Here is a 27,061-nt window from a genome sequence, read left to right as displayed (position 1 = left end):
ATTCTCACAACCTGGCTGGCAGGGAGACTCATAGATGAACACTGGGGATGACACAAGTCCAAAGCGCCTGTGAGGATGTAAAAGGTTTCAGCATGCCCTGGCTGTTAGGCTGTCCGGTGGGTTAGGATACTGGTGTGGCTAGAGGGCAAACTGTCTCTAAGTGCACTTCACGTTTCCAAGAGTCCTTAAAATTCCTTGTTTGAGTTGTTTTCTCAGCATTGCTTCTCAGCTTTGTTTCATGTAAGTTCAGTTCTGTTGAGTTCCATTACATCACCATGCACACCAACATTCCAGAGCACATTCACACTGGCTGAGCAGCAGGTATAACAGACTTACTTGGAATGTACTTTATTTAGTAAGTGTACTCTATTGCTCCTGTAAACAATTGAGTTTGCTGCTGCACCAGCACCTGTAAGACTTTCCTATGTAAGTATCCATAATACCTGTAATGCATGCAACACTTCTATGGTTTTAACTTATTTGGGTAGAGTGCTATTTCCAAACTGAGTTGTTTCTGTTTTGGAGTAAGCAATGAAAATCCTAGTTCCGACTTTGTGTTTAAAGCTACAATTGTTTTCCTGAAAATTGTGCCTTATTGTGAAATATTGTAATTTTATCTTGCAGCTCCATTTAACTTGCTCAGCTCTCACCCTGTTTAGAAGTTGTTTACAGATAAGAATTCAGTTTAGTGTATTGCAGTGTGCTGTAGAGTCTAAACCCAGAATATAAAAGTGAATCAATGATGTCAAGTGATAAAGATGGGTCTTTCATCACAGCTCTTACATTGAAAACTGCTTGCTTTGTGTTCTTCGAAGCAGGGGATGATACTATCATAATTTTGAAATTGTAACATGATGTCTTTCTTCTCTTTATTTAATGTTTTCTAGGTTTGGAGGGTGGCAGATCATTTTTTAATGCAGTAAAAGAAGGAGACACTGTGATCTTTGCCAGCGATGATGAACAGGATCGCATTCTTTGGGTCCAGGCAATGTATCGAGCCACTGGCCAATCCCATAAACCTGTTCCTCCTACCCAAGTTCAAAAACTCAATGCAAAAGGAGGAAATGTGCCCCAGCTAGATGCCCCAATCTCCCAATTTTGTAAGTAAATTGGTCATGTTAAGAATGAGAAATCCACTTTAACCAATTAACGTATACATTCCAAGCACAGACTACTTGGAAAAAACCTATATTGATGCCCATCAAAGATTCCAGTCTTTTCGTATATTTACAAACATCAAATATTCCTGAGCCCTCTATTCATCTAAGGCTAAGGTTTGTCTCAATATGTCACATTTTATAATTGTTAATATGCATAGTAATTGGTGCTACCTTTTAAATTCTATCATTATTGGCACCTAGTCCGTTTTGGTTCTATTGCTTAGCCTGAAGCTTAATTCCACATATTACTGAAAAGTTTAATAGTTTATTGTACACTTGAAATTCTTTTACTCGTAGTTCCACTTTGGAGTATAGCAATGCTTACATTGTAATAATTGGAAAGGGTTGCTGAAAAGGAATAGCCATGTTGACCAATGTTTCAGTATAGGTATAGAAGGCCAGATGTATCAACCTTTTTTGCGGTCCCAAATGGGCTGATTCACAGAATCGGCCCATTTACAACTGCTAAAAAGTATGTATCAAACCCAAACTGCAATTCGATATTACAGAATCGCAATTTTGGTTTGCGACCAAATACTGATTCAGCATTTGGACGGGGCTTCCCTTCCAAAATATCGAATCAAAATGGTATGTATTTATGTTCTGCAACCCAACTCCGGTTGCAAAACAATAACTTACCAACTTTAGAAGTGCAGTGGTAATGCATTCATAAATGGGAAGGGGTCCCATGGGGACCCCTTCACCTTTGAGAATATAAATAAAAATTGTTTTAGAAGAGGCAGTAGTCCATGGGACACCTACGTCTTTATAATAAAAAAATAAAAAAAAAACTGGTAGCATTTTTAAAAAAAACCCTGACTGCTTTCTGTGATTGCAACCTATCTCATTAATATTCATGACATAGCTCAATTTGCGAACTGCTAGGGATTGCTATTTAAAATTAAATTAATTTTCATACTTTAGTAATAATTATTTCCAAATCGTGATTCAGTAATAGTTAAAGAAAGTGACCTCCTTTTGCAGGTGGAAAAAGAAAATGGAAACAGATCAGTGCCTTTGTGTGCCTGTGTTGAGTGGGCTACTTGATTAAAAGGGGTCGCTAACTTTCAAGGTACTTTCCACACATAGTCTGTTGTGAAAATAATGCAAATCACTTTCCTTATAAACAGAACAAATGTGTACTACAGTCTTACATCTTCTCTAGTTGGATACATAGTTTGCTGTACTTTCTCAAATCTGAAAATATTATATTAAGTCACACATATATTCACACATATTTAGTAATTCTTTTCTTTTTCTTGTAGAGATAAAGCGTGCATGTGTGTCTGTGTGTGTGTGTGTGTGTGTCTGTGTGCATTTGTGTGCCTCATGTGCACATACGTCTGTTTACCGTATATACTTTATTCATTTATACCTGTTTATCAATAAATCTTGATTTATTTTTAAGGCACACCTGATTTATTGCAAACACTGTAATTCAGTTCCTATTATTGACAATAATTACAGTGTTGGTAGAGTAAATTCTGACACATTGGTCAACATGGCTTTCATTGAACAGGCCAAAGAGTAAAAAATAAAGATTACACATGCTTGTGTGCATGTATGTGTATACACACACACTCACTCACAAAATATAACTCAATGTTGATGTTAGGTAGATATAATTGCTATAGCTACCATGAGAACATTTCCAACTGTGCATAAACTCATATTACTGTTATGGAATGATAGCTAAGCATGTGCTCTGATATTATTCGACAATTTTTCAATCATTGATAGGCATTATACATTTTCATAAAGTAAGGCATTGAAAACTGTCTGGGATAACTGTTCTCTTAAAGTGCAATACTTGATTAATAATATACAATTCGCTGTGTGAAATGCTTTCAGGTTTGTATTACAAGGAGGTTTGGGCCACCAGTATATTACCTCATTGTTATTATATTTTTAAATATTTATGTATTCTGCTTGATATTAATGATCTACACTAACATTAAATCTTTTTTTGTGAATTTACCCTTACAATCTCCTTTGACGCTTCCCAGTCCCATAACCACTGTGTTTACTTGCACCCTTCTTCATTGAGCCTACCTGGAAATACTAGAATTGGGGGTGTGCACATGAGACTAATGGTTATGAATTTCACCAACCGGACCTTTATTTAAATATATTACTAAGATGCCTCTCATATTCATTCTTTACTTGTACCAAAAGCACGTCCCTCTATATAAACTTTTGATGTTTGTTATCCATCTTAAAATATTATATTTAACTAACCAAAGCCTACTATAAATTCCCAGAGCTCATTCATTCTCCTCAAACATGGCTTTTTCAGTTGAATTCTGCCAGTTCCAATAATAGCTCATCTGATTCCTAGTACTAATAATGTGACACAACTAAATCTTGCCTTGTGAGTTGAAGCCAACAGCAAAACGTGTACTTCTATTAGTGTTGGGGCAAACATATTAGACTACAAATAGTAAACCTTTTCTTTGAGCATCCATATGTTTCTACAAGTAAATAATTGTTTTTGAGTTTCTGTTAAGATGTAGTCATACATTTTATGTGTATGTTTGGCTCCTCTGTGTCCACTCCCAACTCTACTCCTATTTCTGTTAGATGATCCTGTGCATGGTCCATTATTCCATCAAGTCTCCCAACCCATTTCTTTAGTTGGACTTTTTCAACATGATAACTTCACTTTCTCTCCAATAAATTCTCATCTACAGATGTGTACCTCACTTTAGCATTCATCTGTTTCCATTACTTGCATAGTACTAAGTCTTCAGATGCTTCTTTACATTTTCTTGTTAGCACTAAGAATAGCACGATGTACACAGTGGACTCCTGCAGATGTAGGTCCTATTTAAGAGTTTGGTAGAGCGGGACCTCTGCCGAAATGTGACTGATGTTACAGTTGCCATATTTAGTGTACCATTAATATCAATAGAGTCCTATAGAGCAGACAGGACTTTCACACCTTTTTGGCAGATGTACTGCATTTGGCCAGCTCTAAATAAGGCCCCTTGTCTTTCAGTTGCTTCACATTTTATTCTGCATGTCTACAACTCAGTGCATACACATTCTAACATTTATTGTTCAAAAGCCGATACAGCCATTTTGACCTTTTAGTTTCCCGACAACTTTTGCATGTCTTCAAATACTACCTTGTTATTAACTGGGTGCACTACACATTGAGTAATAAACCCCTCATGATCCCTCCCCTATATTCATCAGGTAATGTTTATCTGTATCTGAGGCATGCCATACCCTCACTCACCCCACCTGTGTTGGATCTGTGTTTAGTTTCCATTATACAGCTCTTCTTATGGCAGTCACATCTATGTTAATGTTTTTCACCCTATATGATCTACAATATTCCGAATAACTCAGTTATATTGCTTTCGCTTCCTTCACTGGTGTTTAATGTTCCCACTTGGTCACTGGGCTAAGTAAAGTAATTATGTTAGCAGTAAAAAAATCGAGTATTGCCTTTTATTTTTTTTTCCTTGCCTTCAAAAAGGTAAGATATATTACGCTCACCTGATTTGTAGAAAACAAAATTGCCTTTTAGTCATGTGTTTCCCTTGTTTGTCATGCTGTAGACTAGTTTTAGCGAAATTAGGTCCTTTCAATAAACTACAGAAGTTGAAATTCAATTTAATTTACAAATTGGATGGCTATTAAATTTTAACTTGTGTTCCTTTAGACAAAAGAAAACCTCCAGTCTTGTTTTATAGCTGTCTGTAAATGGGGATCGTGAAAATGACACTTTTAATAGAATTTGTGACTAGAACACATTTGGTGCTATAATCACCTGACCTTTTTGAAGTAAGCACTCTAATGTATATTCTTTCGCAAATATGCATGTAAATAAATATATCATTGATGGGTTGAGTTTTAAAATAGACAGACAGCTCTAAAAGAAGGATGGAGTGCATTCCTACTGACTTAATTATGTAGAAATAGATCCTGCTATTCATTAATTTGTGTGACTCTAAATCACTTTTATTGGGCTGAAACACTGCTCATCAGTCTGAACGTTTGACTCCCATTTTTTTCTGTTACAGTTCTCTTGCAAAATATCACATGCAAAGAAGCCACTATTATTCGTTATAGAATATGTTAATTTCAAGCCTGCCATGGTGTTGGGCGACCATTGGTAATGTTAAGCTTGATAAAAGTGACAACCTGTTTGTGAGCACCAATTTGTTTGTCATGTCTGTCCTAGTAGTTTTTCAAACTAATAAAATAACCCTCCCAGAGATCCGTAAACTCGATAAGTGTTTCTAAAATAATTCAATATTTATATAATATATAATTTAGAATGTTTATTTTTAATATTTCATGTTTCTTGAAAAGGCAGTCCAATATATTAAACACAAGATAAATGTTTGTTCTACCGTAAGAAAAAAGATTTGTTAGGATGAGATAAGCTTTTCAGTGTTAAGGGTTTTAAACTGTTTTTTATTTAATTTCTTTGCCTGAACCCTAGTACTTTAGTTGCTAGGTTAGGGCTCCTGTCTGCTTTCCTGAGCCTTGTTGCTAGTCTTTATGTTATTCTGGTTTGTTCCTTCTTACCCTGCTAACTTCTAGCTGGACTCAAGGGTAAGTGCTTCCCTGTAGCTAGCACAGCTCAGATAATCAGACTAGATTATCTGACATTTGCAATGTGCTTTTTTTCTCTCAAATCTGTCTCATGTTTAGATTCATAGTTCAATTCTTCATGTTATTTTTTCAAAATTTAGGTTCAAAATGTTCAATTCCATACTGAAACTAGGATGCATGTGATGTTTGCATAATTGCCTTCTCTCCCTGGCTTTCACATTGGCATTGATAGACACTCTTCAGTAAAGTCAATCATTAACATGCCCTTTTTCATTTAAAGATATAACTATAAGCATCTCAATAACAGTTTAAATAATATGCCCACTCCATAAAATTCACATCTTTTTGACAACATAATACCTGAAATTAAACCATTTTGCACTGTGGCAATCTGTTGTTTTGTTGTCATGTTCTTGTTTACTTTTCTAATTCAAGTATGGTGTATTGTTTCAAAGGTTTGCCTCCCCTTTGATGCTTTACAGATGCTTAACAGTAGAGATAGTGGTCTGGCAAAATAAATGTACGCTAATAAGATCAAATGCATGGATTAAAATGCAAATATGAAATTCTTAAATGATCATAGAGAACCCATGGGCAGGTTTCAGGTGTTGTAAATTTGAAATATAATCAATAAGTAGATCAAGGGAATTTTTGATAATTATCTGCTTGTAATTTAAGGTTACTGTCATTTAAATAGTTTCAAACATACGTTACACAATATCTATTTCCATTTTTTTGTGTGTAGCAAGGTTCTTATTTAGTTCAGGTATGTGCATTTCTCTAGGAATATGGTTGACAGCTATTAGTATTTATTACCATTTCCAATTACATTTTACATCAAATAAATGTTTCTACAATACAAAAAATAAAGGCGTAGCAAATTGTTTCCTAGGAGATCACTTTTTTCTAGAAATGCAAACAACAATGTTGTTTACATTATAATATGAATTGCCTTTCTTGGTTTAATCATGAAAATAATAACTGTTATGGTGATGTTAAAAGATATATATTACGATAAGTTGTAGTGGTTGTTTTCTTTACTTAAGAGATTTGAAAATAGTGGTCACGAGAGCTGGCAAATATGTATCTGGAGTATTCTGAATGCCATATGAGAAGGAGTAGGTGGTACATCTCTCCTGACCATGAAACAATACTCCTTTGTTTCTTCATTATTATTTTACTTACTTTTTTCCCATTTTTATTTGCATAAGTGTACCCTTGGATAGCAGGCATAATTTCTTCACCACATTATGCAGATATCTAGATTTTGGGGGAAGGGAGAAAGTTTAACTAGGATTCGGACTACAACTGCTGTAGTAACCCATTGCCAAATTTCAGAATATACTGATTATCAAAAATAATGAATTAATTCTGGTCTAACAGCATTACATACATTTGCTTTATGAAGCATTGCTATCCTCATATTTTTCCGAAGAATAATGTTTTTTTCTAAGTATTCTAAGTATAAATATCATGAGAACATTGCTATGTCTTCTTGAATGTGAGTTTGCAGATGCTATATTTCAGGAATGCAGCTTAAGGATATGACTTTCACTTTTGCATATTCCGCATGAACTCAGATTTGCCTTAAATCACCTTTCTGTACACAAGAAGCATGTGGCATTGAATTTGTGTACAATTTATAAACTCCTTTAAAACATTCATGAAATATTTTTACGTTTCAGAACCAGCATTTTTTTATGGAGTGCAAGCAGTAATATTCCATAAGTTCCTATCTTACAAGAGGTTTTAAAACATGAAACATGTTTAATTATAATTCCAGCATTCCTACCAAGGAGATAGGATATATTTGTGTATAATTAGGTACATTAAAATAAAATAAATTACTTCAGTTCATGTTTTGTTGGTTTTAAAATAAGACAAAATAATGTAGTATTGTGTTATTTTAGACCCACATTTGTATTCCAAAATGAAACATATAGATTTCTTTATCAATGGTTGATAACGGTAACACAAGTACTTTTTCAAATTACATTAGAAATAGCAGCACACATAAAAAACCTACTAACTACAGACCCATCATCAATTACAAATTATGATCATTTTTATCTTTAATAACAAATAATATTGTTTTTAGAACTAAGGTTACCTAAATCATGCGCTGTACCACTGGGCCCAGTAATATGTCCATTATTATAAATTCTATACACAAAATAGCCAATCGGGATCACTTTTGCTGTTGATACACTAGAAATAGGCACTATGAAAGGGGGATGTAATGATAATCCTTGTAAACTTTGGACTGCTGGTCACAATTATCAAAATGAGAATAGAACACAGATAGTCCTCATTACTGCCCCCCATATATAAGAGCCACTCAGATGTCCCAAATCTTGTCCACTAGTAACCTTCTCTGCAATTATTTCCAGCCAGCCTTATGTTTCTGGATATTGGTTAATGAAGATTGTCACAAGGGATGTAAACTGTTACATCAGGAGATATGTAAGAATTAGATTTTCACTAAATGTATCAGTACTTTACCTATAATTTATTCAGTGTAGATTATGTAACCACTCCACACCCCCTTCCTCAGAAACAAAACATAGAAATTACATGATTGTAAGTGTCTCACAAAAATGATATGCAGACCACTGAACAAAGTTAAGCTTAATATTTTAATTGCCAATGCTGATCTTATTTTGGACCAACATTAAATCAATATACTTTGAAGTAATACATACACTTTAATATCAGCAAATCATTATAGCCAATTCTCAACTTTCTATCCGTTGATTAATATAATTAGTGTCATTTTTAATTACTTCCCAAACAAGATCTTCATTCTTTTGGTATCAACTGGATACCACAGACAAACATTTTCTGTTACTGCAAGTCAGTAAGAATTCCCTATAGTATTTTGTAGATTTTAATTGCCTTTTCAAACATAAACAAATGCCTGCATAATCAAATCATTGATTTGAATACCTGTATCAGAAATTTCTCGAACAAACACATAATTTCAATAAATTAATGCATTTGGAATTCACGAAATAACTGGTTAACCTTGTAGTGTGTTGGAGAACAGACATCTTTTGTATCCAGTAATGAGGTCAAATGTCACAACTATAAATTCCTCTAATTTCTAAACACAACCCATCACTAACATTTCTGGTTGATATAATCAATAAGGAGGAAGGACAATAGCAGTTTTCAGTGACTTTGGATTGTGTAAGCTTGATCTTTATATCTGTAGTTTTAAAAAGTTACAGAAGTTGGGCACATGTTAACAGCAAAACATATGCAAAGAGTGGCAAAGAAAACAAGAAAATATGCAAGAAATTAATAGAAATTAAAGATGAATTATGTTTCAAGCCCTCTGATTCGTCCTATGTTTGATCTTAGTTAAGTCGCTAAAATTAATATTCATACAATTTTCCAATCTTCCATCACTCCTAAGCAGCATTACCTAAAATCATTGAAGCGTTAAAAATGTGTAGTTATTTTACACTGTGAAAATGCAAGCCTTCACTGAGTGAAAAATGAAGTGAGTGGAACACATTCCATAGCACCAATCATACAACAATGTATCCTCCCATAACCAAATCATTTAGAAGATGGTATGTAAAGCAAATAACCAATGTATCAAATCACACATTACCAATAAAGGTTCTGTCAAAAGAGCTAATTTTCAATCATATTATTAAACGTGATTTCTTTCAGTGTTAAAATATTGAGAGTATTTAATCGATGTTGACTGGACTTTCATTGCTTCTTCTCAGATTGTGTTTTTTGCTTGAGTTTGGAAGCCCCAAGAGTCCAAATATAAACATTTGTAGATTAACTAATTTCTTTACTACTTATCATTTTAGATGGCAGATACTGTAGTAGGGGCCAATGGTAAGAAAGAATTTCACTATTGCAAATGTGTGATACGTAGAATCACTGGATTTGCAACTGCAAAATTCCTTTTTTCACTTTACAACGCCCATGGTAAGAGTCAGAAAGATTTTTCTGACTCATAAAATGGGCTTTGTTACCCATACCATATTGCAGTTTGAAAGGGGTGTAAAAGGGACATTCCTTTTAAATTGTGAAATGGTATGCAATGTCTTAGTGATTTGCAACTGCAGTTTTAGTGTCAAACTATTGAACAGTTACTAACACTTCAAAAGAGGTGGTATTGATTTGTACATGGGATGGGATCCCCTTGAGACCCCTTCCCTTTTGCGGATTCTGTTGCTGTCCCGGGGGGAAGGGAATGCACTGCCTCCTCCCCTGATGTTTTCCAAATAGAAAACTTTTATGATTCTAAAGCAGCACTGCTTAAGGAAAAAATCCTTTCTATTTGGGAATGCAAACACAGGAATAATGAAGTGCTGTCCCTTGCAAGTCACCATCTCTGAGTTTTTAGCCAATCACAGGGGAACAAATATAGCAACCGGTCTAAATAATGTTAATTAGGCAACTCGTTCTTTGACTCCCCTGAAAATGGCGATTTTGTGATGCAACATATTAGTATGTATCCCGCTTTGTCAAATCAGAGACTGTTTGTAAAAAGTTGTGTACAATTTGTGACAACTTTTGAAAAAATACTTTTAGTAAATTAGGCCCCTGGTAATGGAATGTCACCTTTTTCATAAATGTTCCCTGTTTGCAGAGAATCATATCTGTGAAGACAGCATACTATCCCTCTCTCTCTCTCTGTTTCTGTCTGACACATACACATGCTGACTCATGCAAACATACACACATACATGAATTTTCTTCATGTGGACATATAAGTTATACTTTTATGGACACCAGTAAATTCACAATCCCACATTTTCCATGAATTTATACTGATGAAATCCACAACTCTGCACTGGTCCAGATTCCTCATTTTACCCATCGAAGAAGAACATGGTCTTCATCACAAAATGTACACGTAGGAAATCTGGGTTTAAGGGTTCAAGTCCACACTGAAGGTACTGGGTACCAATTGTCCAACAAGCGTAATTTGCCTCTGGTGTCCTGAACGTATATCTTGCAGTCCCCAAACTTAGACCAAAATATCCTTTTCAGCACTTTACACCTGTGGTAGTAAAGCAGAACTGGCCAAGTCTTACTAAGGGGAGGTACTGTGGGCTATAGACTCAGAAATCAGTAACGCAAATAGTTGTTCACCAGCATTTTGTTTCTGGACTGATGCTGCTGGCTTTTTTACCCTGGCACTGTGATACTGCTAACTATGACCTAGTACATGTGCTCTGACCTCAAATGTTTGATAAAGTTGGCTAACCCCTAAGTGGCAACCTTAGGTTTTCTATAAAGCCATGTTATCTGGTGCCGAGATACACCCATGACATTAGAAGTAAAATGAACTGCAGCACTTATTGGTCTAAAAGTGCAGTATGACCTGTTAAAACAACTCTTTTGGACAGGTAACCCCTCCTTTTAAAATATGTGTAAGTTCCCATTATAGAGACCTTGTAGTCCACAAGGTGGGATGCATGATATTTAAAAGTGGGACATGTAGAAAAATTTATGTTAAAATATCCCTACAGTGACAAGGCCCTAAAAGCTATGTCACTCTAGCAGGCCAAGCTGTCCAGTGTAGAAAATCAGAGTACAGATCAAAATAATAATACGATATCTCATGCACATACACACATACATGAATTTTCCAACTATAACCAACCAACTATAACATTCATTAAGCAGCAATTTGTAATAGTTATTAAAAATCCAATTCAGTGGTGAAGTTGAGTTTGTAATAAATGTTAAGGAAAAATAATTTTAAAAATGTACCTTTTCCCTGCCTAAAGTTCTTGGAGGCAAATTTGCATGAACTCTCCAGCTAGTCCGATCCTGTACTTGGCCTGAAAACAGTGTGATTGATGTGTAACATTCCTCCCAGATGCTACACAATTGGTCATTGTGATTGACAGGTGAAACTGAATGGGCAGGGTGATGCCATTGAGCTTGTGGAAGCATGGGACATGCCATCCTCTCTATACCACAACCACAAATTCTGCCTGACGGGTCTCTCGTTGAGCCGCTTGTAAACTTGTGACTCTCTTGAAACGGAGCAAACAGGATGCTAGGACAATTCTTGTTTATCCAGCGTCTAGTTGCTAAATAACCCTGCTTTTTCCCTTCCAGAATCTATCTCTAGTTTGTTGTTGGTGCAGTACCTGCTTCAAACTGGATTTTAATGTTAGCTTTGATTGTGGATACAGTACTTGCTTTAAAATGGATTTTAGTATTAGTTGTAGGTAGGCACTGGTGATATCCATAGTTGCACTCCCCTACACATCCCTGCTTTCAGAGCCCAAATTTAGCGTGACGGAAGGCTTTTCCCTGACGCATTTGTATTATCAGGAGCTTTTTTAGGATTTTCTGAAGGAGAACCTCAATGAACTACCCAATCAGTCAACAGCAGCTCCCTGTCGCCCTCGGGCAGGTTTCAGTGCCTGCCCGCAATCCCCAGGTCCTACAGCATCCTAGCAACTTACAGAGCAATTCTAGTCAGAAGTGGTCCAAAGATATCCATGGGATTCCTCTCCATCAGAGTCTCCAGTAAGTCCACTCTCCACTGTCTTACTAAGGGGTAGGGAGGTCATTGCCCGATATCTACCCTTCTTGATGTTCTTAATTGCCTCCAGTAATTCCATAATGGGTAAACCATATTTTTTGTATCAAATTCAACATTTCAACATGTGTAAACTTACCATTCATTTGAGTATTTCCTCTTACAGGGTTTACGAGGAAGACATAGTCAGATTTAGGTGAGGGAAACACTTTGAGATGGGGGAAGATCTGACATTCTTATGTTTAGCAACTCTGATACCACAGCATATCCCTCTTACTGAGGAAGAGGAGAAAAAAATGTGGAATGCAGACCTAAAATGTGCTTATCTACTACCGCAGCTTGAATTGCTGTTATGTCTTTGGGTGATTTTACATCCCCAAAATTCCAGGGCTCTTAGAAACAGGACCAAAGTTCACAGAGGAGCATGAGAAGTTGAGTAAGTATCAGCAATACTTTAATCAATTTGAATTGATTTTCGTATGTGCAAAGTACTTAAATGGTGAGTGCATTCCCTCATGAATAACAATGTGAAAAGGGAAAGACATGGAGAAGTAAAAAAGATGTTAAGATGTGAACAACACCATGCAAACCCTTCTGCATATCCACAGAATTGTACCTCTATGAGCATACATGCACATTCACGCCATCAATTTACCTGCATTGTACTATAAGTGGGCAATCTAAATAAGGATAATGGATGAAATCCATGGTAAGAAAGCAAAGGATCTTAAATTATGATTGGTCTGAAGTTGTATTGTACTTGTCTGTTACCTGCTTAGACTTTTTTGTATTAAAAAGCATACCAGAAAATGATTACTCAGAAGAAGGAAATGTATCAAAGCATTACAATATGCTTGTCAAACAGTGAAGAGATTTGAGAGCATAGCACACCAAGGGGCACATGCATTAAGCATTTTACCGGTGGCAAACGTTTACAACCGGTAAAATGCAATTTGCGATGCATGAAACAAAATGTATTTGCAAAATAGGTAATCGAAATTTTTTGCGATTACGTAAATTATGAATGCATTTAGGGAATTGCAAATTACGATTCCCTAAATGCGATCGCAAATTGTGTTTCCGCAATTTGGAATCGCAAATTACCATCAACTTCTAGCTGATGGTAATTTTCTATTCCTCTGAAAAATGCAAATAAATGCATTTTTCAAAGTGCATTGTGGTGCATGTGTGTGCAGCATACTTACCTTTTTTGGGGGTGCATCTGGGTGGCCTTATGGCCCCTTCCATCATTTTAATTGCATGCGCAATTTGCGAGTACCTATTTGGTACTCGCAAATTGCGCATGCAATCCCATTCATTCCTATGGGCCTCTACGCCCAAAAGGAATGAATGGGAAGCCATTCCTTAATTGTGAATCGCAATTTCTGATTCGCAATTAAGGAATATGTAGGAATCGTTAATATTTTAGCAAAACCTACATGCATAGGCAATTGCGATTCCTTAATAGCGATTCCTTATTAATCAATATTAAGGAATCGCAATTGCCTAGCTTGATGCATGTGCCCACAAATCTCTACATAGATTTATTCAAACTAATTAATCTAATATTTACAAAATTAATAATACTTTTGGATTGAATAGCAGCATGCAAGTACCCCCAACTGATGCAGCAATTATGTGGCAGCATATAAAAAAGTTGAGGCAATTATTAAAATGTGCATAAAAATTATATTCCTGGATACCTCAGTGTATTTCACTGTCTATTTACAGTCCCTGAGAGCCTTTATCCTCAGGAACTACAACACAGTGTTTGACCGAGCCACAGCCAGGCATCAGCTCTATTTAATGTAATCTGTAGGGAACTGTGACAGTGCGGTTGTTCAAAGAACACGGTTTGACCTGTCAAATAAGCAAATGACCAAGAGTTTAATGTCAGTCTCTTTATGGTTTCTTTCATGTTATCAACTTAAATATTTTAGATTTAGGCTATGAAGACACATACATGTGCACATGTACTCATGCACACACAATAACACACACACACATTTTTAAATCTATGTGTATGTGTAGGTGTGGGTCTGTGTTTGTGTATGTGTTACTGGAGAGAGGTAACTCCTCTGTGGCTATTATTTATCCTCATCCAGGAAATACCCATTTTTGTTTTTTAAAAAGCCTTAAAGGGACTTCACACAATACTTGATACTTACCCATCCTGTGTAGTGCTAGTTCTTTACACTAATTGTGGCACAGATTTGATTCGCATTACAACAGTTACTTAACCAAATCAAGTTTAGGTGTTGTGCCTACAAAATCCCTAAGTTATTGTTTTTTCTCAACTGCAGCTGTATCTTGTGGACAGATTGAAACTCCATTTTTAGGTAGAGCTTTTGAGACCTATTGAATCTTCTTCTGCGGGTAAAGTCCACCCACTGCTTCTCATGTGTGTGTTTCAGTATCCTTTAAAAATCCTCTGTTGCTATTGGTCAGTCATTCCTCTTGTCCCTCCTTTTCGACTTTTGTTTCCTCTCACACCACACGGCCTGACTACTGTATCATTACACCTTGGTTCTTTATTTGTGTTTTGTGGGACTATTTTCATCTTCCTTTACTGCCCGTGTTTGCTTTTGCCTGTTTTGTTGGTCACTCCGTTTATTATCTTGTCACAGTTTCTATTCATTGAAAGACTGCCCCTATAACAATCTTCATGCATTTGTCATGCTCCATTAATTTCCTCCGACCACACAGATCATCTGTTGGGCTCCAATCTGAGCTGCTGTGAAGGTGGTGCTCCCACTCGCTGCCCTGGTAAATCCTCCTGACTTCCCAGTTGCGTTCAGCTTTGCTAACCTTGCCTAACTACTCACTTCATAGTAGAAGAAAACTATTTTATTCCTGGACTAACATGTTGTATTTATGAATTCAATGTATTCATCATGGCTGTCTCATCGTCATCTGCTCAATTAGACCACGCCCAAGACATGCTGAAGTGAAAGCTTCCGGTGTCACACATCCCGGTCTTTCCTGGTCTGGCTACTGTAATTTGGTGAATCAGGGGCCTCTGGACTGTGTGGGGCTACGGTAAGGGGTATGGGGGCAATAGGGGCCTATACTATTTTGGTGCAGCAATAAGGGACACGACCACCTTAGACAGTTCTTTGCTACGCCAGTCACGTGCCCTGGCGTCACATTTATTAATACTCCCTGATCCGCGCCCGGCCTAGGGCCAGGTGGCTCATTACATCTATCACTTTAAAGTCGGCCCTTTGAAGGCTCGAGCCAAACATGCTCGCTCTTTCTTCGGTATGTGGGGCGCAGAACCCTCCATGTTCCTTCTACCTGCCTTAGAGATGCACTGCCTGGTATCTGGTAAATTACTATTTTTCAGAAAGCTATGTTGCTGTTGTAATCGTAATTATAATGGCTTACGAAGCTTTTTCTATTGCTTTTCTCACAACCATTTATTGCCCAACTCGGCACTTTCCAGTAGGTTCGATTACACGTGGCAAATTGAGACCTTTCTTTTTATTGCCAACAGTCACTTAGGTGGCAATAAAAATGAAAACCTTTAATCTTTTCTTGCAATAGGGACGTGTTCAAAGGTATGTTTAAAACGGTCCGGGCACCGAAGTTCAACTAGCGTAGCCAAATAGGGTACAAACACCTCCTTTAGATGTCGGTATAACTTCAGGAAAAATAGTTGACTCCTTTGATTTTGCATTTGTGCTTCTCTTGCACTATGATTAGAGCAGTTCGGGCTGGACTGTTCCCATGAGGCACAGGTTCAAGGCTGATTTGCATATGGCCATGTCTGAACTGGGGTGGTGTGGTGAGCAAAAAAACGATGGATTTGGGCCCAGATCTCTGTACTGGGATGAATGTATGACATTGTTCTGCATTCTATCCATCAACTGTTGTTTTTGCATTTGTCACCCCAAGTGGGACAGGTATGCTCAGATGTGAGTCCTGTGCTCTCCATGCCACTGGAGTTAATCTATCCTGGCTGATGACGGCTAATAGCCAGAATCCGGTCCTAGGATGCTTGATTCCGGTCCAGGGAAGACATGACTTTGCAGTTTGGGCTGGACTGTTCTCATGAGACACAGGGTCAAGGCTGATTTGCATATGGCCATGTCTGAACTGGGGTGGTGTGGTGAGCAAAAAAATGATGGATTTAGGCCCAGATCTCTGTACTGGGGTGAATGTATGACATTGATCTGCATTCTGTCCATCAACTGTTGTTTTTGCATTTGTCACCCCAAGTGGGACAGGTATGCTCAGATGTGAGTCCTGTGCTCTCCATGCCACTGGAGTTAATCTATCCTGGCTGATGACGGCTAATAGCCAGAATCCGGTCCTAGGATGCTTGATTCCGGTCCAGGGAAGACATGACTTTGCAGTTTGGGCTGGACTGTTCTCATGAGACACAGGGTCAAGGCTGATTTGCATATGGCCATGTCTGAACTGGGGTGGTGTGGTGAGCAAAAAAATGATGGATTTAGGCCCAGATCTCTGTACTGGGGTGAATGTATGACATTGATCTGCATTCTGTCCATCAACTGTTGTTTTTGCACTATGATTAGAGGCATCTGTTGACTCAGGCCCGTGCTGAATGATGCAAACAGACACTTTTTACGTTTGTCAAATCTATGTTTCAGTTGTGTTGACCCATACATGCTGCAAGTTGTGGAGGAAATTATTTGGAGAGCTTTGGAATTAATTGTGAGCTTGGTGTGTACTATTTGAATGTCAAATGTATTTACCGGAAGCATTCATTTAAATTAGCTGTAATACTTTTAGTTACGCTAGTCTTTTTATGTATTTGCTATTTTCAGATTAGTGCAGTTCTTTTGGCAGTTTGATTGCCTGATTTCCACACCACCCACAGGATTTAGTATAGGCTTATTGTGATGTTTTTCAAAATCATGTGTGCTAATGCATTGTGATACATACATTTAATATAGCCCATCCAACTAAAGCTTTGATGGGTATTCTTCAATTTGTTTATATCTTGTTAACATCTACATTTCGTTTGAATATTCCAGGAATCCGTCATCTCATCTCTTAGCATCACATAGTGTTCATAGTTACTGTACCTAACAAAAGAAGCCAGCATATTTTACTTTCTTCACTGCCTGGCATTATTTAACACAACGATTGAAATGAGGGTTTGGCGACTATGTGCTAAATGTAACTCCTTTGCATCAGATACGTTTGATATGGCAGTGGTTAGTTAAGGGAAATGAAGACACAGAACAGATTGTCACAAAATTAGCATCCCATAAGGAAAATATCAGATTTTCTTTCTAATAACACAGGTAGACATAAAGGCGAAATATAGCCCTGAAAGGTGTTTCCACAGTTAATTAAGTGATTGTTCCTGTTTATATCTTTAGAGCACCACTGCTTTGTGCTTAGTTTTTTAAGCAATGGACATTGAAATAGGTCCCTGTAGTCATGTTCTTAACTTTTCAGGCAAATACACTCAATGATTTCTAAATAATAGGTGTAAAAGAGTTAAGGTAACTATGTTGTTCCTGCCTACATTTCACATGCTTGACTTAATCTTACATTGCCTATGAGTGTTTTCTATTTCCAGGATGATGTTCCTTTTTTTAAGCCAGCATATTACTCTTGTGTCCCCTCCCTCATAACCTATTTCCCATGTTCTGGTTCTCCAGCGCTTCGAGGCCATATGAATGGCAATAGCGCTATGCACATTTCACCACTCAGCTGCATACAAAAAAAGTAAAAAATATTGTCATTTTCAACACCAACAGCTCTAACTTTCACAAATGCAAAACCGATTGCATTGGAAATGCTTGTTTATACTTCCACTCCACTCTAAATCAAAATACATAGTTAAAAGACTTTGAGTGTTAGGTAGCTAAGCACAGACCCCAAATATTCACATATTGTGAGCATTGACATCCTCTAATGTCTCAGTCTAGAAAGTCCCTCATACCGCCATTTCCCTTATCTCATCTTCCTCTCCCTACACTTCCTGCCCATTCTAATGTATTATATTGCTTTGCAGCTAGGCTCACAATTCTGTAGAACAAGTGAGAAAAAATATTATTTGGTCAATAGGGAAAGCTGTAGACTTGATAACACAAACTATAGTGTAAAGTCATTGTTCGAAACAGGTGATACATTAATCTTGGCTCTGTTGTCAGGTCCTAATTGTCATTAAAAAGGCAACATATATTTAATGCTAAGCTCCACTATCCCATTGTCAGATGATTCAGGATGTAATTCTAGCTTTACAGGTGACAGTGTTATAAGAAAGTTACTATTGTAAGACTTTTACATTGATGTTATGAGTTTAATAAATCAACAATAATACTAATGCTGCTCATACTCCTCTTACAAATAATTCTAGTAGTTGTAGTAATAAGAACAATAACAATAATATTTCTATATTTATTTGTTTCTGCCACGTAATTGAAGTTTAGATGCACTGCTAATATTGGGTTTAAAGCAATTCCATGGCTGAGGTCCAACTTCTGAAAACTCCTTAGAGACCACTGCTTCAAGACAAAACACCAACGTTTTAGTAAAATACTTTGATCCATGTATTTCACAATTGCTTGGAAAAATGTATGAATTATTCCATGGGAAATTACATAGCAGAATGTCACCTGTTAGAATTTTCTCAATACCATTTCATCTAAGAAGTAGGTACTAATCCTGACATAATTTTTCTGTCAAGACTTGCAAGTGATTTTGTCTGCTTAATAGGACAGGTTACCTCAGACAACCTTTAAAGTTTGTTTTGTAAGCATTTAACTTAGTATCATGTGCAAATTAATTGCTTTAGCTGTGTTTCCAATACCGATGTTAAGCAACCCAAGAAAAAAAGCTCTTAAAGTCTCACTACTCCACGATTTTCTATTTGTAAAGCTTATGGCATACAGCATTTATTGGAATTCATGAATTGATTACCATTGTTCATTAATATTCGGCTGCAATAGGAATTCCTGTCAGGAGCTGTATCAACACCTGTATGCAGCATTATCAATATTGCACCAGACGTTTGCAATATACTCATCCACCTCATTATGGAAGAAAACTATGCTTGAGTCTCCATGGCATGATATCCAAGATATTTTAAATTGTAAAAAAGGGTTCCCCTCAAGATAGTGCACTAAACTGTGAAACATGGACAGCTACATTAGGAAATTGACCCCAAACAAATAATATGTTTTTAGAGTAAATTGCTGCTGAACTAAAATATTTCAAAGCATTAATTATAATACACCCAACCACAAGTGATTAAATAGAAAGATTTCAAATATGCTTGTTATTTGTAGCCACTATAAGGTAGGAGAACACCTGGACACATTGTGTCCTCAATTAGAGAGATTCGATCAGGGTGTTTGTTGGACTTGGCCCTCTCTGCAGGGTCACCCCCAAACTTGAATCCTTCACCCCTAGTTGGACATTGGGTTACTGGTTGGGGGGGGGGGGACCAAACTGAAGCAGCAACCACAATTTCTGTCAGGGTGAAACACAAACAAACCCACCATTAACCTGTGCTTAATCCTCTGGCAGCTTGACAGAAAAGCAATCAGGCCTAATCTAGAGGCAATGTTGTGACATGTCAGATAATAATAAAGGGAAAACCCAACACCAGAAAAATGCCACACCAATTTGAGAAATTGAGTAAAATGTAACAAGTTATTTGAGACCAAAACAACAAAAATGCAATAAGTAGAACCAGAGATATGCAATTTTAACCTTTTAACAAAAATAGTGCCTTGAAGTACCAACTGTGGTTATCTAGTTGCACAAGACCTGGACAAAGTCACAAGTTTAGGTCTCCTGCGATGGAGCGTGGTCTGAATACAGGGAATAGTTAAGGCCCTCTGAACAAAGTTGTTGTGGAAAATCCTGGTTGCAGAACATTGCAAGATCCCGTGTTGAAAATGCTTCACAAAGTGGTGATTCAGATGGGCTGCATGGCTGTGATGTGGTGACCTGCATTTTTGTCAAGGATGCCGTCAACGAGGAGCTTGCGAGGTGAAGTCATGCATCAAGTATGTGTTGCACAGTGGTGGTTCTGATGTGGCTGTGAAGATAAGCATCTCGGTGTATTGGTACTGCTCAGAGGACCACAGTGGACTGACAAGGCACCTTCAGGCCTGCTTCCTGGGGTTCAGGGCCGGGGTGGCACTGCTTGGAGGGCAAGGCTCACATCAAGTAGTGTCCAGGTGCCGGGTTCAACAGGGTTGGAGCCTTTTCTGCCCATGAGGCTTCTGATCAGGAGGCCAACCAACTAGCTTTTAGAGTCACTCTGGTGGTCCTCAGGCCCACTCATCAGTTCACTTTCTGGACCTCCAGAAAGACTTTCAGACAACAGCCTGATAATGTGGCCTGCTATGTTCTTCAGAAGTCTGCGTTGCTGGTCCGGGAAGGACTGATTTGCTGCCTAAGGTCTACCTTGAACCATCAGAGGTCTTCCCTGCTGTTTGAGCACTGTTGTGCTGCTGAACCCAGGTCTACCAGAGCTGCTACATTTGCTAGTTGGCTGACCTCCTGATCAGAGCCTCAGAGATGGCTCCAGCCATCTTGAACCCGCACCTGGACTCAGCCTGATTTACTCCTGAACCCCAAGTGGTGCCCTTCCAGTCCTAGACCCTTGGTGGTGGTGCTAAACGTTCCCAAATTGCCAAAATCCAAAACTTGGAATTTAACATTTTTGGGGCTAAAAACTGCTCTAAGAACCAAGAGGAGACTGACACCAACCTGCTCATCTATCCTCCCAAGGTGCATCACCTTTCGGCCTAACTTTGCGGCAGCTCCCACTATGTTGCTCTGTGCAGCAGCAAATATTCTTCAAGGGTCCTTCTCCAAAGGGGTTTTTCCTTGTGGAACTTTTGACAGCTACAGTCTCCAGCCTCATTCCCACTGGAGATTTTTGATTTCCAAAAGGGGTCAAAGAAATGGAGTCTTTTGAATACTTATGGATAATGCTGTGCGACTAGTAAAGGGGCGCAAGTGCACTCCACACCTGCTGGATTTACACATTCATGCTATTAGGGCAGGGAACGGGCAATGGAAATATATTCTCGCCCAGAGCAACCTTGAACAAACGAAGTAAAGTAAAAAATAGAGTGGATAAAGAAATCTTCACCTCCACTTCGTCCAGCATCTCCTCAACATTGAGGCTTCCTCCTCGAACACTGCCTGCATCTTTGCCTCATTGAACATCACCTTCTCAGAACATTTTTCTTCAAATTTCTGCTAAGTCTGAAGGGATGCGCAGACCAGGCTATCCACCCTTTGTATCCGAACCATGCTCCATCTCAGTCGGCCATATTTTTCAACTTTGGCCTGCTTTTGCGCGACTATATGGGCATGGTGAGTACTTTTATCTTTTAGGTGGCATTTTTTGCCTTACATTAAAAAAATTAATAACAGGGTTCCAGTATTTGAATATATGTCGTTTTGATGTCATTAGTCATGTTATAAAAATATAGTCTATTTTTCAAATTTTTTATTGTTTTTTTTGTGCTGTGTTTTCAATTTATTCTCAATTTGTGTGCTGCATAAATACTTTACATATTGCCTCTAAGTTAAGCCTAACTGCTTTTGTGGCAAGCTAGCAGAGGATTAAGCACAGGTTAATTTAGTGACTTTTGTACTTCACCCTGACAGGGATTGTGGCTGTTGCATGAGCAGCTTAAACACTGTACTGAACCAACAACCCAGTTTCTCACAATATTGTCTCTCAAATTCAAAGGTTATCGGAAAGAAATTTGAATGTTGCAGGGTAGTGGCAGGAAGCTGTTAGAACAGGTAAATATAGTACAAAGATTAAAATAATGTGTGGTAGAAGTTCAGAAACCAGAAAAGGGCTAACATATGAGGACCAGAATATGTGAGAAATGTGAAAGAAATGTATGTGTCCATGTATGTGGCATTATATAGTGTTCATATATCCAAAAGGGAGAAAAGATGAAAGGAAAGCCAACAATGATTGTTGGGGAAACTAAGAGCAAGAGGGACAGCTACTGTGTCATGATGATGTGTTCTTTAAAGATTTGTGTCATGGAGATTAATAGGTACATACAAAAGTGATTATGGGTTGGTGAATTGAAAAAGGGAACAATTGTCATGGAGAAATTGCATTAAAATAATATCATCAATCTGTGAAATGTACTCTATGTTTTACATTAAGTATAACAATGACAAGCTAAAAGTGCGTTATCACAACCACTGGGTATACAGGGCAATTGGCCTTTGTGATTCCAAGTCTGCCACATGTTGCATACCAGTTGGGAGTCAGTAGGATTACTACTTATGGAAAGGTGTAAATGGAAACAAAGATCTCTTTATTTCCGGAAAAGTGAAAGGCCCTTGCAGAAAATGTCATCCTGAATCTGAAATTATATACAGTGCCTTTGTCATCCTACTTTAAAGAACATGAATTTGGTTTATTTGGCACAAGGGTGTATTTGTGGATTATTCAAAGTTGTTGCTCATGCTGCTCAACTGGCAAAGTTGACAGATAGCCAAACCTATCAAGGGGTCACTGCACATGTATGGTCATTTCTCAGGTTGTATGTTGGATTCCATCACTTCAAATCACTCAGTGAAGGTCTCTGTTGTAGCATTTTTAATTGGTTAATTTCAGAGCAGGGCTTTCAAAGAACTGCCCTTCATAATATTCATGTAACCCGTGTTCAGTTTTACACACCAGTTCCAACATTGGTGAACATGCATGTAATATGAAATTGCCTGTTTGTATCGAGCATACCCTCCTCCTTTTCCCGAACACCTTGATTCAGATCTCTTGATTGCTTTCCCGCTGAGTTTAGACAGATTGTGTTATGCATGTTCAATCAAATATATGTTGCCCCATGGGCTGTGCTTACAACATTCTATGTGAAAAAGAAATTGTTAATGTACTGAAGCTATAAATAACATGAACATTAACGCCCAATAAGAGCCTTACTAAATTGACTATCTGTCAATTTATCTGATAACGATTTCTGAATGGTGTCTGTGGCCAAAGATGAAGCTTCTTTAGAAATATTAGTATGACCTAAATTAACATCTTCTTATATTTATTTGAAGTAAAGTAAATAACTGATTAAAAATTAAATATAAAAAAGGTAAACATGGGGTCAAATACTGGCAATGTGCTAGTGAAAAACAAAAACAGTAATGTAAGAAAATCTTCCTTGAAAGTACCAGCTAGACATACCTTTAATAGAATGGCAGAATCTATTTAATAGACAAACATAATAAAATAGGGGTACTCTAAATGTTCCTACTTGAAAATAAATACTTTGTTATTGTATGCAGGATATAAACTAATGTATGATTCATCATTTCATTTTAATTTACAACATGTTCTAATTAATATTAATAGAAATTGGTTTAAAATGTATTTACTAGGTGACTGTTTTTTAAGGAAATAAATTTGTGATTCTAGTTGTCTATCATAGATTCAAATAAGCCCAAGTGTTAAGCTGTAAACAACAATTTAGCATAAGAGGCAAGGAATAGTTTGCATATTTAAAGCTTGCAACTCTATACAGTAATGTTATTTGCAACAAGATGTGTGTCTACAAATCATATATTTCTTTACATGTATAAATGAACAGATGCAGATAGAGCACAAAAGCATGGAATGGATGAATTTATATCTTCTAATCCCTGTAACTTTGACCACGCCTCACTGTTTGAGATGGTTCAACGCCTCACTCTCGACCACAGACTTAATGACTCCTATTCCTGCTTGGTAAGTAATATATTCGGTATTCTTAAACCACATATCTAGAAACCATGCCAATTTAAGATATGGGTTGCTGTGAGTTTCCTTGTAAATGAAAATTGAACTGGAGAGAGAATAATTAGAATTCAAGCTGATCCCAAAATGAGTGCTATGAGGACATTTCCTGTGCTGCATAAAAACAATGTACTAAGTAACAATGGAGCAACCCAAAAAGCCACTGGGCCTGGGTAGATAATAGTACAATAAGTTAATGTCCCAGTGGAAAGCAATTTAAGAAAGATGGACATGTACAAGAGTTAATCTGTATCTGAACAAAGTCAAGCACCACTATACAATATAACAACCAAATGAGTGTGATTTTATTCCATCACAACATTGAAGCTAATCAGTTTATATACAGTAGAATACAATTTATAAGTGGATATTTTTCAAGCAAAAATGTGCAGAGAAAAGTGAGGTGGTAAGTGCATGGGAGGGATTGTGATGAAGGACATCAGTGCACATATATATATATATACATCAATAAATTGATAAACAACTATCCAGACAGTTTCCTGCCAAATGCATTAAATGACAAATCATAACATAATTACAGATATAAATTCTCTGTCATATATGTCTGACAATACAAACAAAGGAGAAATGTCAACGTGTTGACCCCTAAACGGAACAACCAAATTTGCGCGTTGTGAACGGGGTCTTCATCAGGACCAAGGTGAAGGCCTGAAGTTGCTGTTTCTGCCATGAAAGGACAAAGACTGGAACTTTGCTGTGAACCTGCTTGAAGAAGAATCTCCATGGGCCTGTGTGTGCTGGCCTCCTGTTCTGAAGTCTCAGGGACACAAATATTTAATCCCCCAGCTCCCCTGAACTGTGCTGCTGAGAGTTGTGACCTTCCAGGTGGTGCCTGTTCCGGTTTTGGTCTTTGGAGGTTGATCCTGGTGTTGGGACCTGCAAGAAACCTGAAGAACTGAGAAGATGAACGCATTGCTCTTCTTGTGGCTGTTTTTCCCGAAGCAGCACTGCAGTGCAAGAAGAATCTCCACACATCGCTGTGCTGCTGCCGAGATGGTGCAGCACCTGTCACAGTTACAGCAACTCATGCATCGTGGGATAGTGACTGAAGAAACGGACGCAGCTCCGCTTGTCACCACTGCATCAACTGGATTTCCACGCATCACACCTGTGCATCAAGTTTTCCCCACATCACCTGCAGACCAGAACCGTCTTGAAGTTGAAGCATCACTTCCCGCCACAGTCTGGATTCGGTGCATCACTTCTCTTGCGTGCAGCAGAATTGTCACATCCCCTCCCCAAGGACTCAGGGACTGACGAGTCTCTTAGTTTCTCAATGCTGCCCATCTCTACGGCTGTTTGGCCTTATGAATTTTGATGCACCTACAGGTACTTTGTCTACAATCAGGCATCCATAGTTTTCTATGGACCCAGTTACTTGAAACCTATGAAAAGTCATATTCTTATAACATGTATGTTGGATATTTGTCATTTTGGTTTTGTTGCGTTTAGATGCTGATACTTTATTTTTCCAATCTGGTGTGGTGTCCATTTGAGGTGTTATCACGTTATTACTGTGTTTTGAGTATAAATATTTTACACATTGCCTTTGGGATAAGTCTGTCTGCCCGTACCATCCTACCCAGGGGGTGAGCAGGGGATATCTAAAGTGTGTATGCCTGTTACCCTGACTAGAAGCAAGGGTCACTATTCGGACAAAGGTACCTAATTCTGCCAACTAGAGACCCCTTCTAACAATAGGACATGAATTTTATGTTTTACATATCCTAGTAGCGACAAACTACCTATTTTGTTTTTCACTACTGTGAGGCCTACTCCTCTCATAGACTAGCATTGGGAATTCCTTAATACACTTTTTAGCTGCAATTCCTGATCAGGGAGGAGTAGCTTTTCATGTTTCATATGTGTGGAATGGTCTTGAGAAATCCTCTATACCGTTGAAGTTGCATTTAACATTACTGTTTTAGAAATGCCACTTTTAGGAAGTGGATATTTCTCTACTTTTCGCTCTTTTGTACATTACAGCCTGTCTCTAATACACTTCTGGGTTAGGTGACAGCTACACTTTGTGCATTCCCTTTAGGCAGCCACAAACATAGGATTGTGAGGCGTATCTGCATTCTGAGCACTCATCTGTATTCATCTGCATTCTGATGAGTCTTCCTTGGCAGGGAGGAATGGAAGGGGCTAACACTTATACTTCAATAGGTAGTGTCATGTCCACACACAAAGCACTGCTTTACCCCCCATGGTTAGCCTGGCAGACAGGACAAGGCTAACCATGGGGTTGTGTTCACTTCAGAGGCTAGCCTTTGCTGTCACCTCCACTTCAAAGGCACTTTTGGGTATTGGTACGGGGTTTCTGACCCACACAAATCAGACACTTCTGGATATTTAACTGGACCCCTGTCAGAAGGACTGTTGTGCTACTCAAATAACTCAACTGAACTGCTGTACTGGAAGGACAGCTTTTCTGTTTGCTCCCTAACTCTGCTAAAGGTGGCTGGGCTCTACCTTCCCAAGTGGCCTCCAATGGCTTGCTGGCTTGCTTTCTGTTTCAGAAGTCTCTGAAACTCAAAAGACTTCCTGCAATCCTGTTGGTACTGATGGACACTGCCTTCTGTGCGTCCTACATTTTTCTGAGTTGCCCCCTCCAAGTTCAGGACCTCAGAAGTGGGTTCTGCAGCTGTTTTGCTATAAAATTAAAGCATCATCACCACTGCACTGATAAGAACTGGCGCACTTTCCTTCAACGCAGATGCAGTGCCGATCTGAGGTACCGATCGCGAGGCTCAACTCCAGTGCATTGATCTGACAGCGAGATTCCATGATGACATTGTGCTGATCTGGTTTAGAGTTCAGCGAAGGGTTTATGAGTGTTCAGAAGTATGATGGCGCACAACAGGTAGTGGTTGGGTCAAAAGAGATGGTGGTTATGGTTGGTGCAACTTGGTCAGAGAAAACCCTAAACTCTGAAAACCAAAGGTGGAGAGAGTCCTCCCTTGTAGTAAAATGTAAGCAAGGTCCAGTGCACACAACGGGTGTGTGTGATATGATTGA

The 27,061-nt window shown here is 38.1% G+C and overlaps 1 protein-coding gene across 14 annotated transcripts in view; it reads left to right on the top strand.

The window, feature by feature from the left end:
• Window positions 1–27,061, top strand: part of CADPS (calcium dependent secretion activator) — a 1,592,252-nt gene that overhangs the window by 927,251 nt on the left and 637,940 nt on the right. For all 14 annotated transcript variants that reach the window (XM_078661538.1, XM_078661533.1, XM_078661537.1 and 11 more), the window contains exons 11-12: window positions 888–1,100; window positions 23,835–23,971. In XM_078661538.1, coding sequence (XP_078517664.1) covers window positions 888–1,100; window positions 23,835–23,971 — 350 coding nt within the window. The remainder of the gene's footprint in view (window positions 1–887; window positions 1,101–23,834; window positions 23,972–27,061) is intronic.

This window comes from Lissotriton helveticus, chromosome 9, assembly GCF_964261635.1.
Source record: "Lissotriton helveticus chromosome 9, aLisHel1.1, whole genome shotgun sequence".
Classification (NCBI taxonomy): Eukaryota; Metazoa; Chordata; class Amphibia; order Caudata; family Salamandridae; genus Lissotriton; species Lissotriton helveticus.
This window is presented reverse-complemented; position numbering and strand designations above follow the sequence as displayed.